The 19321-nt window shown below is 43.3% G+C and overlaps 1 protein-coding gene across 1 annotated transcript; it reads right to left on the reverse strand.

The window, feature by feature from the left end:
- Window positions 1-11636: 11636 nt before the first annotated feature.
- Window positions 11637-18061, reverse strand: LOC129327611 (serine protease inhibitor Kazal-type 6-like). Its single transcript, XM_054976367.1, has 4 exons — window positions 18004-18061; window positions 15060-15085; window positions 12626-12738; window positions 11637-11703 (listed from the first exon to the last, which is right to left on the reverse strand). Exons 1-4 carry the CDS (start codon window positions 18059-18061, stop codon window positions 11637-11639), a joined length of 264 nt encoding a protein of 87 aa, XP_054832342.1.
- Between the last annotated feature and the right edge of the window lie 1260 nt (window positions 18062-19321).

A 19321-nucleotide genomic window follows, 5' to 3' on the forward strand; every position in this document is an offset into this window, starting at 1 on the left:
ATGACTTCACTTCTGGAAGAGATGTCATTGTGCCTGTTGGGAGCACGGGCACCGCTCTTGCGCCTAGGGTGCCTGCCGGTGGCAGGCGATCGCCAGGTGGCTTGCAACCTCCTGCCCATGCAAAAACAGTGTAGGTGGCAGGCAATCACCAAGTGGCTTGCAACCTCCTGCCCATGCAAAAACAATGTGGAGGAGGGAGGAGTTTCACATTTCTGCGGCTGCATGTGGAGGTATTGTGTGCATGTGCAGCAGCAGGGACAGGAAAGCTCCCCCCCCCACACACTGTTTTTGCATGGGGAGAAAATGCTTAGGAGAAAGGCAGGAGCTTTCCCTCCCCTGGTGGCAGCTTTCCGAGCCCATTTGGGCTCTCCTTTTTTCATACAAGCCTAGGGGTGTGCAAGGAAAAAACTTTCGGCTTTCTTGTTTCGGGATTACCCGAAACAAGATTCTCTACCGTTAAAGCCGAAAGCCGAAACAAGAATCTCTTTCGGGATTCGGGATTCGGGATTCTTTCGGCATTCTTTCGGCATTCTTTCGGGTTTTTTTTTTGGGAAAATGCCTCCGTCTTTCAGGACGCCTGGAGGAGGCATTTTCCCACCTAATAAGCCCAAAATTGGTGGGGACCTTCCTCTAACCCTTCTCTAACAACCACCCAAGTTTCAGACAGATTGGACTTTGGGGGGCCATGTTATGGCCCCCCAAAGCAGGTCCCCCCATCCTCCCATAAGAAAGCGAAGGAGCAGCATATTGTTAGCATGCTGCTGCTGATCTTTCTTCATTATTTCCTATGGGGAAAAAATGAAGAGGCAGGCTTCCTTTGCCAGGGGTGGCATTTTGCATGCAAAATGCCCCCCTACCCTCAGGGGCCCTTCTCCCACCCCTCCTCCCACCCCCCACCAAGGCTCAGCCTGCTCCCACTTGGGGGGGCCATTTCATGGCCTCCCCAAGTAGGTGCTCTAATCTCTACCACTGACAGCTGGGGGAGGCTTGTGTTGCCAGGGGTGGCATTTTGCATGCAAAATGCCCCCCAACCCTCTGGGGCCCTTCTCCCACCCCTCCTCCCACCCCCCACCAAGGCTCAGCCTGCTCCCACTTGGGGGGGCATTTCATGGCCTCCCCAAGTAGATGCTCTGCTCTCATCTCTACCACTGACAGCTGGGGGAGGCTTGTCTTGCCAGGGGTGGCATTTTGCATGCAAAATGCCCCCCAGCCCTCTGGGGCCCTTCTCCCACCCTTCCTCCCACCCCCCACCAAGGCTCAGACTGCTCCCACTTGGGGGGGCCATTTCATGGCCTCCCCAAGTAGATGCTCTGCTCTCATCTCTACCACTGACAGCTGGGGGAGGCTTGTCTTGCCAGGGGTGGCATTTTGCATGCAAAATGCCCCCCAGCCCTCTGGGGCCCTTCTCCCACCCTTCCTCCCACCCCCCACCAAGGCTCAGACTGCTCCCACTTGGGGGGGCCATTTCATGGCCTCCCCAAGTAGGTCCTCTCAGCCCCTAAAGTCCACCCCTTACAGCCCCACACAAACCCAATTCCCCCCCAGCTGCCACAAACAGACCCAAATCCCCACATTAGCCCCTCACAGACCCAAATCCACCCCCACCTGCCCTACACCCATAACCCCAGGAACAGGCTGGCAAAGGCCAGCCCTCTCCCTTTGTTCCCTATGCTGGGAACTTCTAAACTCTCTTTCCCTGGGCAATTCTGCACAGCCCAGGGGTGCCACAATGGTGGGCACACTTCTGAGTGCCAGCTGGTCCCTGTGAAAGAGCACCTGAACCACAGACACCCTCCCTCAAATTCCGCCACCACCTACAGAGATGGCTGGCCAGCCAGCCCCATTGTTCCCTATGATGGGAACCAACTGCACAACAAAGAATAAAACAAGAACAACACAAAATAAAGTTTTAAAAAATTATATTCTCCCTTCCAAAGTACAAGTAGGCAAAGCATTATGACACATTACACCAGCAGTCCCCCACACAGAAAAATTAAAACAAAACTCACTTAACATCAGAGAATCACAAAGCATGATTCCTGTCAAAAACACTTTATTTCTTGAACAGCTTTAGGTTACACAGCAGGGGGGAACACCAAAGGGCATGGCAGCACTATCTTACACAAAAATAACACAACTCACTTCACATCAGAGAATCACAAAGCACAATTCCTGTTAAAAACACTTTATTTCTTGAACAGCTTTAGGTTACACAGCAGGGGGGAACACCAAAGGGCATGGCAGCACTATCTTACACAAAAATAACACAACTCGCTTCACATTAAAGAATCACCCCAAAAAATTGCTGTCAAAAGCACTTTATTTCTGTAACTGCTTTAGGAAGGCACCACAGAGCAGGAAAGCAGTGTACTACACAAAAATAACACAACTCACTTCACATCAGAGAATCACACAAACACAATTGCTGTCAAAAACGGTGAAGTGGGTTGTATTATTTTTTGCAGTACATTGCTATCATGCCCTGTTGTGCCCTCCTACTGTGTAACCTAAAGCTGTTCAAGAAATAAAGTGTTTTTGCCAGGAATTGTGTTTTTGTGATTCTCTGATGTTAAGTGAGTTGTGTTATTTTTGTGTAAGATAGTGCTGCCATGCCCTTTGGTGTTCCCCCCTGCTGTGTAACCTAAAGCTGTTCAAGAAATAAAGTGTTTTTAACAGGAATTGTGCTTTGTGATTCTCTGATGTGAAGTGAGTTGTGTTATTTTTGTGTAAGATAGTGCTGCCATGCCCTTTGGTGTTCCCTCCTGCTGTGTAACCTAAAGCTGTTCAAGAAATAAAGTGTTTTTGACAGGAATCATGCTTTGTGATTCTCTGATGTTAAGTGAGTTTTGTTTTAATTTTTCTGTGTGCAGGACTGCTGGTGTAATGTGTCATAATGCTTTGCCTACTTGTACTTTGGAAGGGAGAATATAATTTTTTTAAAACTTTATTTTGTGTTGTTCTTGTTTTATTCTTTGTTGTGCAGTTGGTTCCCATCATAGGGAACAATGGGGCTGGCTGGCCAGCCATCTCTGTAGGTGGTGGGGGAATTTGAGGGAGGGTGTCTGTGGTTCAGGTGCTCTTTCACAGGGACCAGCTGGCACTCAGAAGTGTGCCCACCATTGTGGCACCCCTGGGCTGTGCAGAATTGCCTAGGGAAAGAGAGTTTAGAAGTTCCCAGCATAGGGAACAAAGGGAGAGGGCTGGCCTTTGCCAGCCTGTTCCTGGGGTTATGGGTGTGGGGCAGGTGGGGGTGGATTTGGGTCTGTGAGGGGCTAATGTGGGGATTTGGGTCTGTGTGTGGCAGCTGGGGGGGAATTGGGTTTGTGTGGGGCTGTAAGGGGTGGACTTTAGGGGCTGAGAGGACCTACTTGGGGAGGCCATGAAATGGCCCCCCCAAGTGGGAGCAGTCTGAGCCTTGGTGGGGGGTGGGAGGAAGGGTGGGAGAAGGGCCCCAGAGGGCTGGGGGGCATTTTGCATGCAAAATGCCACCCCTGGCAACACAAGCCTCCCCCAGCTGTCAGTGGTAGAGATGAGAGCAGAGCACCTACTTGGGGAGGCCATGAAATGCCCCCCCAAGTGGGAGCAGGCTGAGCCTTGGTGGGGGGTGGGAGGAGGGGTGGGAGAAGGGCCCCAGAGGGTTGGGGGGCATTTTGCATGCAAAATGCCACCCCTGGCAACACAAGCCTCCCCCAGCTGTCAGTGGTAGAGATTAGAGCACCTACTTGGGGAGGCCATGAAATGGCCCCCCCAAGTGGGAGCAGGCTGAGCCTTGGTGGGGGGTGGGAGGAGGGGTGGGAGAAGGGCCCCTGAGGGCTGGGGGGCATTTTGCATGCAAAATGCCACCCCTGGCAAAGGAAGCCTGCCTCTTCATTTTTTCCCCATAGGAAATAATGAAGAAAGATCAGCAGCAGCATGCTAACAATATGCTGCTCCTTCGCTTTCTTATGGGAGGATGGGGGGACCTGCTTTGGGGGGCCATAACATGGCCCCCCAAAGTCCAATCTGTCTGAAACTTGGGTGGTTGTTAGAGAAGGGTTAGAGGAAGGTCCCCACCAATTTTGGGCTTATTCGGTGGGAAAATGCCTCCTCCAGACGTCCTGGAAGACGGAGGCATTTTCCCATAGAAAAGCCGAAAGAAAGCCGAAAGAATCCCGAAACGTTTCGGCTTTTTTCTTTCGGCTACCCGAAACGTTTCGGCATTCCCCGAAACGTTTCGGCATTCCCCGAAAGAAGCCGAAACACTTTTGTTTCGGCATTCTTTCGGCATTCTGAATGCCGAAACGCACATCCCTATACAAGCCATTCCCTAGAGCTGTCATGTGTCTAGGTGAACCTGGGTTGGCTCCATGCCGAACTCATGAAGGAAGTAATGTTTCAAGTGACCCTACTGGTGTAATCATTAGAGTGTTTGACTAAACCTGGCAAGACACAGGTTCAAAATGCTACTTGCTGTGAAACTCACTGGGTGATGTGTCAAACAGCCACACTCGTGCAAACTAACTTGCCTCGTGGGGTTGTTGTGAAGACCAAATGGCAGTGGCGAGAACATGTACACTATTCTGAGCAATTTGAAGGAAAATTGAGGGATTAAAGAATGCACTGATCAAAATTTTGCCCTAGTTATGCTTTCACTGTACATAAATCTTTGCTGAGTACCTCTCTTGGGTATATATAGTACAGCTCTAGATTAAATAACCACGTATTATTTCGTTCTGAGTCTCTCTGTGAACATTCTGATTTTGTACTCAGATAGAACAAAATACGACTCTTCAGTGTTTCTTAAGAAGGGAAGTTTGACTCTTAAACGCTTATTCTCTGAAAATCTGGTTGGTCTCTAAGGTGCCACTGGACTCAGATCTTGCTGTATGACTCTGTAGTGTGTAAGAGCCTTTAATTCACTTTGAAATTGAATTTAATACTGAAATGAATATTTTCTATAACATTGTACATTTTGCAAATCTGAGTCCACATAATTTTTATTATTTATTTCATACATCAAATCTATATACAAATAATACCATAGAACTAGTTACTTGAGTTATTAATCCACCAACCAAGCCAAATGAAACCAACCATCTATTCTTATTACCGCCAATATAAATAACAAAATTCCTACTGAAATATTATTCTGTGCACATTTCTTCATAATCCAATCAATGATAATTAAACAATTACTATCATGCCTATACACATGATAACTTCTGAATTCATGTTTTCATATGACTTAACGTTCCAATAAAGCAAAAACAGTTTGAATAGACTGATTGTGTGAGAATCGTTTTTCTAACTTACTCATTAGCATCACAAAGCCTTCTGGTATTCCAGCTAAAATGCCTGCCTTTTAGTAAACCTGCTTGATTTTAAGAATTTTGTAGTCTGTGAGCAGAACCACAAGTGACAAAAGGCACAGATTGGACACTTGTCAGCTTCCCTCAAGTTTTGATGGGAAATGTAGGCATCCTGGTCTTGCAGCTTGGCTCTCCGACTGCTGTCCAATGGACTTTTCAACTGTCACTTGTCCAACATTCCGCCAAGCTGCCTACACTTCCCATCAAAACTTGAGGGAAGCTGACAAGTGTCCAATCTGTGCCTTTTGTCACTTGTGGTTCTGCTCTGTGTTTAATGATGAAATGGGGATATGATCACTTATATTTTGTAGATGCTTTCTTTTTTTGGACATCAGCTCACATAGTATTTAAGGAAATGTTCAAATTTCAGCTGCAGCTATCCAGTCAGCCATTCATTTTATTTCTCTAATATGAGAAATAAGATGATCCCTCAAGTTGTATTATTGCCTTCATAAGAATTGAGCATTTTCTGTATTTAAATTTCCCCCCCTTTATTAGTCTGAAGTTTGCATAAAGGTCTTTGGGAATTGATAAAGGGGATTACAAGCTTATAAATAAGAAGAGTGGTGCAGTGGAAAGTCTCTGAAGAGAATGCTGCTTTTTAGCTGCTATGTGTGGTGATAATTCTCCTTATTGGAAAATTAGAATGTTATCTATCTGATTCCATTGCTCAGTTGTTTGGGGGATCTGCACCACAGACAGGTAATTTCTATGTGAGCACCCCTTCTGGTCAGATAGCTGGTTTGAGAAGATTTTATTTTTGGCTGTTCTCTATGGCCTGGAGATCAGTTGTCATTCCAAGAGATCTCCAGCCACCACCGGGAGGCTGGCAACCTACTTCTGTTACAGTAGTGTAGTTCAGGTCTGGGTGAGGTGTTTTCTTCTCCTTTGGGAGGGAAAAGCTTCAAATGCTGTGTCTAATGTTTGGTAGACTGAATATGAGAGATGTGAATGTGGGTTTTTCTTACAAGTGGGAAACACCCTCTCTGTGTTCAGGCCCCCTCACCGGATTTCTTCACCAGGCCACTTAACAGAGTTAAGGGCAGCACGATCAGGACCTCACCTCTCTCCAGAACAGAGCATCTACCTGCAGGTCAACTCAGCATCAACATGAGGGGTCATTGGCAGTGTTCTAGGCCCAGGGCCGGTGCCAGGCTTTTTTTGTGCCCTAGGCAAGGCTAACTACTTGTGCCCCCCCCCAATGCTAACCAATTTTCAAAAACAGATGAATTGTAGGAAAAATGTAAAGCACGATACTTGATATTGCTAATTTTTTTAAATAATTATGAGAATAAGTAATACAACAATCTTTGATTTTCTCTCTCAAAAACAAATAAATTTTAGCACACAAATCACAAATCATCCTTAAGCATAAAAGACAAACCATGTTGCTGGTGACCTTATCCCCATGCAGATGCAGTACATGGGAATAAGAAACAAGCCAGGGGTAAAATGATTTGCCTCCCTGCTGCCTCCAGAGGCCTGAAAAGGCCCAGCGCAGCAGTGGGAAGCTCTGGTGCCACGGCACCAGGCCTTCCTGCTGCCTTGGGGCTTTTGGAGGCTCAGGAAGGACCAGCATGGCAGCAGGAAGACATGACCTTGTGGCCCTGGGCCTTCCCAGTGCCTCGGGGTCTGGTGCAATGCTGCCCAGCCCAGCGGTCGACTGCAGCACAGGGCTGCGCAGGCCAGTGGCCTGCTGCAGTGCAGAGTGGCCCAGCCTGGCGGCCTGCTGAGGTGCAGGGTGGCACAGCCAGCTGTGATGTGGGGCTGCCTGGCTCACTGCAACGAGGGGCTGCCTGGCCCAGCAGCCCACTGCAGTGTAGGGCTGCCCGGCCCATTAAAGCATGGGGCTGCCCAGCTTGGCCATCCACTGTGGTGTGGGATGGCCCAGTCTGGCGGCCCACTGTGGTGTGGGGCAGCTCAGTCCAGCGCCCGCTGCTAGAGCCCATTGTATTATGTCACAACGGGCTCTGGCACTAGTTTTGAATAATCCTGTGAATTGTGATATTAAAATTTAAGTCTCTTGAATGTTCCCATTTCAAGATCATCACACTCTGATTTTGTGTGCCTTTTCCTTTGCAAATTTTATCACCAATTTCTTCAGGTCAAGTGCTGATACTTGGGCATGTTCCATTGATATCACTGCCAAACCATGACACCAAAGAAGATTGCGCTAGGGAATTTGAATACTTCTAATAAATGCTGGAAATGTAAGAAGCATGAGGGCTCCCTCTATCATATGTGGTGGTCGTGTGAGGTAGCCAGGCAGTACTGGGGGGAAATAATAAGAGAAATGAGTGAAATTTTACAATTTCAAATTAATAAGAACCCAGAACTCCTGCTACTGAACTTGGGAATGGAGGGAATTCCAGCCCAACACAGGACGTTGATATTTTATATGACAGCAGCAGCTAGACTTTTGTATGCGCAAAAATGGAAAGTACAAGAAGTGCCAACTATTGAAGATTGGACTTACAAATTGCTGTATATGGCTGAAATGGACAAGATGACAAGAAAACTGAGAGATCTGGACTCAGGGCAGTTCAACACAGACTGGGAGAAGCTGAAACAATACCTGGAGAAGAAATGGGAGGTGGGAGGAAAACTGTGGCAGTTTGAGAACTACTGAAGTATTGAAGTAGAGGGGGGAGACTTTACCGGGGGGAGAAGAGATAAATGTGAATTAATAAGCAGTCAGATTAATAGATTGACATATATATAGATATATATAGGTTAACAAACAGAACATAGAGAAAATAATTAATTATAAGGACTAAATATAAGGAGCGATTAACTAACAATATTTTCTTTTTTTCTGATAAGCTTTGTACCAAACTGAATGTCTGAAGATATAGATGGGTCAAATTGATTGACTACGTGAGGAGAGATATATAGAACTATTATAAAAAGATAGAATGAGTAATATATATAGAGAATAAGTCAAATTGTTTGATATAAACGAATGTATGATCTATATGGTTTATGATATATAGAAATATCTGAAATTGAAAAATTGGGATAAATTGTTTATCTAAGATGGAAACAAAGACTTACAGTTTGGGCATATAATGTTAAAAATAGTTAAGGATGTACTGCTTAGAATAATGGAGAATATATATTTGTTTTAGATAGAGGAAGCTAATAAAAGTAAGGGAAAGGGGACAAAGGGTTGGAAAGCTGTTGGAAGTCAACAAAAAGGGGGGGGGAAGGGAGGGGGTTAGAGATGAAAAAATTGGGGAAAATTGAATGTAAATGTGGAAATAATGGATTCTAACCCAATAAAAAATTTTCAAAAAAAAAAAAAAGATATCACTGCCAAACCAACTAGTCTCTTTTGCAGCATTGTTAAATGTATGTACATTTTTATAAGTTTGAGCTTTGAGAAACTGCATTCACCACTTACCACTGACACGAATTTTTTTGTTGATACTGTTGGCTTCTTATAGGAAGCCAAATAGGGAATTATATTGCTGTAGCTGTTGGAATCTCTCTTCAACAGATTGTATGGCAGTGTCTAAGACAGCATAATAGAAACCTACTTTGAATTTCTGCTTTGGATCTTGTTTTGCCTTTTCTTGGGCCTCATACTCAAACTGCTGTTTCTTTCTTCTTTTTCTAACTTGTTCTGTCTTGAAGTTTGATAGTATTCCAAGTTCCTTTGCAATCTCAGTAGGATCTATCAAAACTTATTGAAAACCATCCTCAAACTTGATTGTCTGTTGAGAGGACTATTCCCCCTACCCTGTTGGGGGATGCTCAATAGGTTTTCTCCCCCACTCCTGCCCTGTTTGCCAACTAACCCCAGGAGGCAGACCACAGTGGCTGGTGCCAATGCGACTTTGGCAAGTGAGAGTGAGTACAGAGAAAATTTTGATAAAATGTTATAATTAATTATATTCTATAGCACTGTTGTAGTATTTATTTTAAAATAAAAATATAAATTGTCAGTTGCTTTTTAAAAAGTAACTAATCTGTATAAAACTGTGTCCCTTAGGTCAGTTCTGCATCCCTCTGAGTTCTGTGCCCTAGGCAGCCACCTAGTTGACCTAATGGTAGCACCGGCCCTGTCTAGGCCAAGACATGAAGCTCCATTATGATCACAAACCCTGAGGCCACATTGTCATGCTAAGTCTGTGTGGGTTGTGGCAAGGGGCTAACCCAGTCTAAGGCTGTAGGACCTCTTAGGGTGGATGCAGGCCTTGGTGGCCAGAGCTCAGCAGGATAGTATTTCCAGCATTTATCTCCAGTTGGAGGGTAGTGGTTAGAGTGTCAGACTAGGATCTGGGCGAACCAGGTTCAAATCCCCACTGTCCTACAAACACTTGCTGGGTGGCCTAACACACACTCAGTCTGACTTATGTCACTTGGTTGCTGTGAGGATAGAGGAGAGAACAATGCTGTAAGCCACTTCAGGTCCCTACAGGGGAGATATTTGGGGTATAAATAAATACATAGATAGTAAAGAAATTATCCTAGATCACCATCCCCTAGAGGCCTGGAGAACAGGATTTTGAGCCTGGTCAGCATAAGTAACAAGAGTCTCATTCAGGAGTTCAATGAGCCATGGCCAACTGCTGTACCATCTTGACAGGAAATCTTAGCTTTTATTTTTAAGTGGACTAGGTCATAGCTGGAATGTGGCTCAGTAGTCACAGACTATGTTCTGTTTTGCTTCAAGTCATCTTAAAGTTTTAGAAAAGAGAATCTAGGCTTCAAAACAGGATTTTATATAAGTTGTTTTGTATACACTTTCTATAGCCTGTTCTGTGTGACAGAGCAGAATAAGACAGTCGATCGTTGAAGTCATAGAAGGGATGGTGCCACTTCCAAGTATAGATAAAGAACGTCTGTTTTAAATGCTCCCAAACAAAAGCCTACCTGCAAGTGGAAAACAAGCATAGCAGAAAGTAGACTAGACTAGATTCTTTCTTTGTGTCTTGCAAGTCCTTGATTTCCCCTGATGGGCAGGGGGAAAGCAGAACAGCACCTCCACTTGCATCTGTCCCACCACCTCCGTGGTGGCCACTTATGCTTGCCTTCTCTGGGGCTCTAGCAGCTGGCTTCTGGCATCAGTGGTGGCTCCCGCCCACCTCACACAGGGTGTGGGCTGCCTCTTGCTTGGCCCCATGGCAGGAGGCAATGAGGGGCAGTGACTATGGGACCCCTTGCAGGACTTCTGTCCAGGGACCCTGATTCACTAAGACCACCCTTGCATTTATTGAGTTTAGTTTAATTTTAAATCTATTTGTTTATACAACTTTAAATGATGCTGTGAGAGAGCATCCATAAGTGGAATGGCAGGGAGTAATTACTTCAAATAAATAAGACATCCACCTCAGATCTGAGAGAGACTGATTAGTCAGAAATATATATCTGAATACCAGGATTATGCTGAAGAACTGGGCAGGAGCCATACAGGGTGAGTTAAGCAACTCAGCTCCAGAAAAGAATTGCAACATCAAGGGTGAGGAATTTCCTGATGATGAACTAGGTACTTCTGTGCATTGAAAAAAAGTTTTTTTTCACTGAATGCACTTTGAACCCAGAGTGCTTCGGGGTGGGGGGTGGGGAATAAAGTAAAAATTTGAATTGTACAAATATCCCAAACAAATTTTCTAGGTCTCAGATTTGGACTGCAGATGACCCACAGCTACTGCCACTTGCTATTTCTCAGAGTTTCTTTAGTCAGAGCATGCATTTCTTTCATCTTTCTGCAGGGAAACCTGCACTGTATAAGGAAGTGGAGAGCCAGCAGGAGCAATGAATTATGAGGAAAGCTTGGGTCAGTGTCGGGCAACTGACAGCAACTCTTTCCCGACTTAAATATAAGCTTCTCAATCTCTAAAGCAAAGAGTATTTTTTTTGCCTGCCTGCCTTCAATTAAATGTGACATTCTAAGTTTTATCAGCAGGGCTGACTAGTTGCACATTTTTTCTGTAGCTAACTTCTCATATCAAAGGTGAGCACTTCCATGTTTCTTTACAACATTTTATTAATGAGGTGGGACAAGAAAATATACCAACTCTCCAGTCAATGGGGCCATCTAGTGTATATGAAGTGTATGGCTCTCTTGTTTTCACTCTGCTTTCTAAGGCTTCTCAAGATATTACACAAGAAGAAGAGTCAAAAATATTCTGCTGAGCTCTGCTTTAATGAACATGTACGATGGAGACAATAGCATTGCCAGGAGCCCAAAGGGGGAAACAGCCACAAATGAAAGGTCAAACCTCCATGCAAGTGATCTCCAAGCATTAGCCAGGAACTGAGTAGAATGGAGCTATGTTGCACTCAGCTGCGCATGCCAGTTTTCCCTCTGCACTCCCCCATGTGACGAACAGCAAGATTTCCCTTTCCCCTATAATACAGGAGAAATATATGGAGAAATGAGAAATACTTATCTCTGAAATACAGAAATAAGATAATAAATGACAGAAACTGCTAAATTATGGCAAACTAGTGAACTTAATAATAATGATAACAACAACAACATTTGATTTATATACTGCCCTTCAGGACAACTTGATGCCCACTCAGAGCGGTTTACGAAGTATGCCATTATTATCCCCACAACAAAACACCCTGTGAAGTGGGTGGGGCTGAGAGAGCTCCAGAGAACTGTGACTAGCCCATGGTCACCCAGCTGGCTTCAAGTGGAGGAGTGGGGGATCAAACCTGGCTCTCCAGATTAGAGTCCTGTGTTCTTAACCACTACACCAAACTGGCTCTTATAGATGGACATTTTGAAAAATCTTTTAGGGAAAGAAATCCAAGCTGTATTTTCCCAGTTTGGGGTGATCAAGACTTTGAGATACCAGGACTGACCTGCCTACTTTTCCTTTGTTGCCCTCAAATTGCTAGGAGATAGCAATGGTCCAAATCAATCAATCAATCATTTTAATATTTTAAGTAGGAGGAGACTCATAGTAATGGCTGGCCCTGAACAGTATAAGCAACCCAAGCAGCTGTTTACAGTAGTAATATTTTGCAGGGCACCACTTAAGTAGCACAAAATCCAACAAATGCATGCATCATATGTATATTTTGCACGAAGATAATCCAAAGTTAGAGCCAAAAAACTATTCATAAATCAGTCAAATCAATTATATTTGCATATCATTTTCTTGATTTGTCCTGTTTAGCCACTCTCATGAATCAAACCATGCACATTCATACAAATAATGATTATAGGAGCCTTCCTTCTATGACACTGCCCTCCATCAATCTCCTCCACACATTTTCACCATTTGCATGTAGGACAGCATCTTTGATATACTTACCTAGTGGCCTTGCAAAAAGCACACCGGTTTCCATAAGTCTGATCATCTGTTCCACAGATAGGTTCTCCCTCTCTGGAGCAGATTGAATCATCCATGTATTGACTACAATCAATCTGCCAAAAGAATAAGCATCATTTTAAAAAGTTTTTAAAAATAGTTCTAATATCTGTTAGCTTTCCCAATCTGCATTAGCAGTGGAAATAGTTGAGTTTATCCTTTTGGCTAAATGTTTCCAGTGAGTAGCTATGGAATTAATCAGAAGACAGGTTTGCAGGTTTTCAATTTTCTGGATAATGGAGAAAAGAGATGCAGTTATCACAGTTTAGAAGAGTTCAAGGCAGATGGGAAGGATTCATGGGCCAGGTGGTTGACTCATTTAGGATTTCATGAACAAAATATCTGCCAATAAAGGATTGGATCCAGTCAACTGTTCCACTCAGTCTTGCCCAAATCCCATCCTTACTACAGACCCCATGGGACATGACTCTGTGCATGTAACTCATTTTCAAATAGCAGAAAGGCTGATTGGATCCAGTCTGAGATATTGCTTAATAAGAAAAAACATATTGATTTCTATATCCAGTTCCAAATTCCAGGGATATGAAGCTGGCAGAAGAATTAAGCGTTTAAGTGATTTCACTAACCGGGGCTTACAAAGCTGTCTCATCTGTTCGTCATCTTTTCTGTGCCCTAGCCCTTAGGTATTGCAAACTTTATAGATGACATCACATAAATGTGAGATGAAGGCTATGATTACTAGCCTGTTCCTTCCTAGGCACAGTTAATCTAGAGTATGCATTATGGTGATTGGTACTGTCATGCACAATTTAGAATCTTCCACACAATGACCATATTGCTTAGTAAAATTCATAACATGAATCCCACGTATCTAGGGTTGCTGAGTCCCTGTCCTCTACAGCAGCTATCACAATGTTGTAGGGTGGAACTGGGACAATTCACTTATAAAGCAGATAGGATTCATGTCATTATTTCTATTAAGCAGCATGGCTGTATGGTACAAAGAACATGTAAGAATAACTTCTAGATCAGCTCTAAATCTCAATAGGTGCCATAATCTATTGGTTTGGTCTTGTTTCCAACTGATTAAGTGATTAATCTATCAGTAGTATACCACTTATCTAGTACCCATGTTACCAAAACGATGTACTGAGGAAGATATCAGATTTTTTGTAATATACAGCACAACTACAAAAAACAAGAAGACCGCAGAAAGCTAAAGTTACATCTCATATTATAGAGATCAACATTTCAATAATTTTTAATTTGTCTGCGTTTTGGTAAAGTGTTCAAAAGTACTTTTGCTTTTGACAGCACCCAGCATCAGTCTTGTTTGCCACCATCTCAGAACGGTTCATTTTAAAATTAATCTTCTGACATTTTCTGATACAATCAACATTTTAGATAACAAAGCATCTCATGGCATCTTGAAACCTAACAAGTCAATTGTGGCTTAAACTTTTGTGAGCCAGGAATCATTTTGTCAGATGCAGGGCTTTTTTTCAGCGGGAACGCGGTGGAACGGAGTTCCGGCACCTCTTAAAAATGGTCACATGGCTGGTGGCCCCGCCCCCTGATCTCCAGACAGAGGGGAGTTTAGATTGCCCTCCGCACTGCAAAGTGGCACGAAGGGCAATCTAAACTCGCCTCTGTCTGGAGATCAGGGGGCGGGGCCACCGGCCATGTGACAATTTTCGCCAAGGGCAATTTAAACCTTAACCCCCCCCATTCCAGCTGACCCAAAGTGATGTCATTGTGCAGTCTTGAGTTCCACCACTGAGTTCCACCACCTCTTTTCCCAGAAAAAAAGCTCTGGTCAGATGCATTTTGCTATATTAACTTCAGCAGATTAGCACAACTACTTCTGAAAATTTGAGATGAAATTTCTAATTTTAAGGCTTCCTTTTCACTTTAAAACTTGGTCCAAAATTATTCTCCTCCTGTGGAAGAGTCCTAGTTTCATCAGTTTGCTTAGTTCGTCAGATTGTTTCCTCACAAACGTATCATTTGAAATCAACAGAAATATGCAACAGCTTTTGGAAATGGTGAGATATTTTTTACCCTTTCCCCCTGTTTCAGTATTACTAAGCATTTTCTCAGTGCTGAAATATTTGCTAAATTACTAGTATTAGGAATCAGGTACCCAAAGTACAAAGCTCTCCCTCTGACGCATAGAGTCTGTCCCCCGTAGTTGCAAACTCAAAGGGAGAGGAAGTTTGTGTGGGAACAGCCACTTGTGACCATGGGACTGGACATTAGTCCCTTTTCAGGAAAGATGTGAGTCTGACCTCCCAAATGGTCTTATGATCTTATTAAAGGGTCTTCCAGTAAGTGACCAACTAATCGCTGACCTGGGGCTTATGAGAACTTGATCCCAGGGAAATAAAATAACATATAATAAAAAAGCTGCACAAACCTGCATCACGCGTTGGGCAGCCACATCTGCAACAAAAAAAGAGGCAAGGTTACTAACATCTTGCAGAGCCAAAACACCAGTGTACCAATAGAAGATGAAAATTGTAAATGCTGCATATTCAAAGCATGTGAGTATGTAAAGTTCCCCCAAGAGTCCTAAACAAAGCAAAGGTGATGTATTTATTACATTAAAAACATTGCCCAGCAACAGTTATCCTCTACTAGGCAGCAGAGTGATCATTGCTATTGTTTCGTAAATAAGATGCTACCAGTGAATTTGAATCCCCCTGGAGACTATAAAAAATGTATACTAGCTTTGGTATTGTCTAAAGATAAAGCATTCCGCCCCCCCCCCCCTCAGCATATGTGGTAGACATGTGAGTGGGTATTATATTTGAAGCCTTGGGAATAGTACTATCTTAGGTGTCTAAGGTTTTTCTACTGAACTATGTCAAAATGGTAAATCTTTTGGCTCAAGAGATAGCTAAAAATCTGTTAACAGCTGCAGAGATGGTGCTAGTCATTCAATGGAAAAAATGTGCTCCAAAAAAGATAGATTGTCTAAAAGAAGGTATTGAATTTGGTTAAAAAAAAATTAAAAATCAAAGGATGAGAAATTTATTGGATTCCAACATTATGCTATGTTGAAAATGATATTTGTAATTAAAGGTCAGTGTAAGTTTAAATATTAGCAGTAGTAATTACTATCATGGGCTCAACTGATTATTAACTTTTCATTGTATTGATGGATTTATATATATTGCATCTATTTATTTTTGTATAATAACAGTTTTAAAAAGTTGTGTTACTTGTTAATTTCTGTGAAATTTACATAGAGTTTCAAGCAAGGGAAGAATGGGAAATGACATTCAGCTCTATCTCACACTACCAGCAGATCACAGGGAAGCTGTGGAAACTGTGAACAGGTGCTGGGAGGCAGGTATGGAATGGATGAGGATTAGCAAGATGAAACATAATACTGCCCCCACCCCCCGCAGTGGAGATAACCCAGGAAATGTTCTGGATGTATTCCATTAATGAAAAGGATTTTTTGGCTTTATCCAAAAAACGTCTGGTTTTAGCAGTTGTAACACTGAACTGGAAGTAAAGTTAAATAGCTTGAGGACTTGGCATTACAATCACAATTTGGTTTGTACTGCCTGCATGGATTCTGTTGTTTGTTTGCACAATGGGGAAGCTGCAAGTGGTCTAGAAATCAGCAGTCCATCTATTAATGTGCGTAAGTCAAACGAACCATATGATGGTAATATTACGGCAGCGGTACTGTCTACCTGTTTGATTCCCCACTCCTCCACTTGAAGCCAGCTGGGTAACCTTGGGTCAGTCATAGCTTCTTGGAGCTCTGTCAGCCCCACCCACCTCACAGGGTGTTGTTGTGGGGATAATAATAACATACTTTGTAAACCGCTCTGAGTGGGCATTAAGTTGTCCTGAAGGATGGCATATACATCAAATGTTATTGTTGTTATTTGTTTCTAGATCCAATTCAAGGTGCTGGTTCTGGCCTTTAAAGCCACTTTTGGCCAGGGTCCCTCATATCTGAAGGACCTTAAGATCAACACAAGGTTTGCTCTCATGTCCCTCCTTAAAGAGTCAAGAAGTGAGATCTGTGATTGTCAGAACAAAAATATTTTCTGTGGTGGCCTTATCCTTATGGAATGGACTGCCGGTTGAAGTAAGGGTTGCCTCTTTCTCATCCCATCCTGGTAGCAGTATATTATTTACACAGGCCTTTTTCTGATTGGTTCTAACGGTGTTTAATTATGTTAATATTTGTAATATATCAGGTTTCTGTTTAGCTTTAATTTACTTGTGCTGATTCATTATCACCGGTACTTTCAGGAGGACCCTTCAGCTTAAGAGCCATTTGGCTCAATGGCAGCAGCACTAGTAGTTTCATCTTCCTTGCAAATGATAATGTAACTATAGCTCCACAGTGATGCACACTGATACTTTCCAACTTACTCCTGGCCTTGGTGTCACTTTGAATCCTGAGATTGCCCTGGAATTCTCAGTACATTCAGCCATTTATATGCTCAAATGAAGAATGCATGTTGGGCATCAGTGACGAGGACACCACTTCGTGCTGTGCCTAGATTAGTATGAGCATGTAATGCCGTAACTTGTGACCCACTGAGCCAAGACCAGTCCACAAGCCCTGCGTTATGACTTTCCTTTCAATAGTTTGTTTTTGCAGGCCAAGCCAGGCAGGGAAAAAATAGATTTCCTGAGCCTCAACTGACTTGTCATACATAGTTGAGCATGTTGAGTTTGGTAAATGACAATTTATACAGATTTACATCAGAAATAAAATCCTAGACAACTGAAGCTAACATAGTCGATGTATTTCTACTGAAATACTGGAATATTAAGGATTAAGAAGATTAAAGTACAAATGTTTCTAATTATTAAGTTGAATTGTATATGCTGCAAATGTACTGCAACATGCTTCCTAATAAGTACATTTTCTAAAGATAGCATTATATACTGTTCAGAATTTTATGGTGCTGATGGCATCGTACCTCATTCCATTTTACAAACACAAACAATAGTAAATATAGGCTAGTATCCTAAGCAACCTTTCTGTCCATTGTAGGCACTTCCACTTGTGGAAGACAAGAACCATTTTCCTCCTGTCATACAGCCCTCTATTTTAATCCACATGAAGTTCCAGAAACGTAGATTAAAATCCACATGATGTTTCCCATGGAAACACAATACTGGAGTAGATGGATGACTGCAGTAGGAATGAGAAGGCAGCAAAACCACCACAGTGCACTTCTGCTCATGCTGAATGGATTTTTCAATCTAGAGGACAATGGATAGTCAGCCTAGCTTGTTGGTCCACTCTGATACAGCAGCTCTGTCTCTGCAATCTTTGAAGCTTGAGCATGTTTGACAAGTAACCTATAAATGTAACTCACCTGAAAAAAGGCAGAAGAGGGACAGGCTTAGAAGCACAAATACACCTGTGGTGTTCATTCTGGTCCTACAAGTTTAGTCCAGTCAAGCAGACAACTCCTTAGTGCTGAAACTCAAGGCAGCTCTAACACTTTCACCTCCCTATCTATTTATACATCAAGCATCACAGTCCCCACCTTTAATGGTGGAAAACTTCCTTACTTAATTTCAGCAGTGATCATTGGTCCAAGTAGCCACTAGATGTTTAATGGCTCTATCCCAGGCTTTAAGAATGCCACCTTATCCACATTAAACCCAGATTACAACAATAATTAGATGAGCTACTCATTCAGAGCTTGTAATTTATCTGACAATTGCTACTTTCCTCATTAATCACAGCATTGTTATAACTTTGAATTTCCCAACCAGTCATCTGGTAGGCTAAATAGCAATTGTTACACTGACTGGATCCTCACTGAATCCTTGCAATGGAGATTTAAAGAGTTACAAGCTTAAGGGACACAATAAAAAATGATTCACATTGTGAGAGCATATTGGTTCCAAAACAATTGTCTACTTAAATTTGTTCAGTGGGGGTAGAGAAAGAGACTGCAATATAACAAGGCATTGCTTCATTGCTATTTGTGGAGTCTCCCACGTTACATGTGCTGACACTCCTTTGGGAACTATTTATACTGTGAATGTTAATGTTGTTCATTGAAGGAAATAAGGAAATTATGCCATAGATTTACTCCTGGATTGGGAAGCAGGGATGTGCAATTTGGAATGTAGAAATAGTCAGAACTAGAGATGGGCACGATACCCACGATAATGGCGTTCGCCATTGTCAGGACCCAGGGGATCGGGACCCGGGGGATCGGTGCCGTCCACGGCGACCGATCCAGTGTTCGGAGGGGGGGGGTTCATCGGGGCTTGATTTGGGCCATCGGGATCTGATCGGGGATGCAGACAATCAGGCACCAGTAATCTATTCCCGGGGCAACAGAGCCATGGGAATGCCTGAGCTGTGTTTGCCCTCCTTCTGTCGCCCTGGAAACCCGAATGGAAGCCCAACTTTCCTTGATTAGCAGGGCTTCCTTCCAACCGCGGAGCAGCAATGCACTCACCAGTTGGGAGAAGAGACCCAGGGGAAGGACGGGAAAGGGGGTGTTCTGTAGCTATGAGCACTCCAAACGTTTTTTTTGCTTTTTTAAAAAACGGGGCTTTGTAGGAGGAATGGCTGTTTTTCTGGCTGTCACTCTCGGTTTTTAACCTGCTTTTAAAACACTGTATTTTGTGGGAAAACCTCATTCACGGCTCTGTGTGTGTGTTTAAAATATG

The sequence above is a fragment of the Eublepharis macularius genome, chromosome 4 (assembly GCF_028583425.1).
Source record: "Eublepharis macularius isolate TG4126 chromosome 4, MPM_Emac_v1.0, whole genome shotgun sequence".
NCBI classification, from domain to species: domain Eukaryota; kingdom Metazoa; phylum Chordata; class Lepidosauria; order Squamata; family Eublepharidae; genus Eublepharis; species Eublepharis macularius.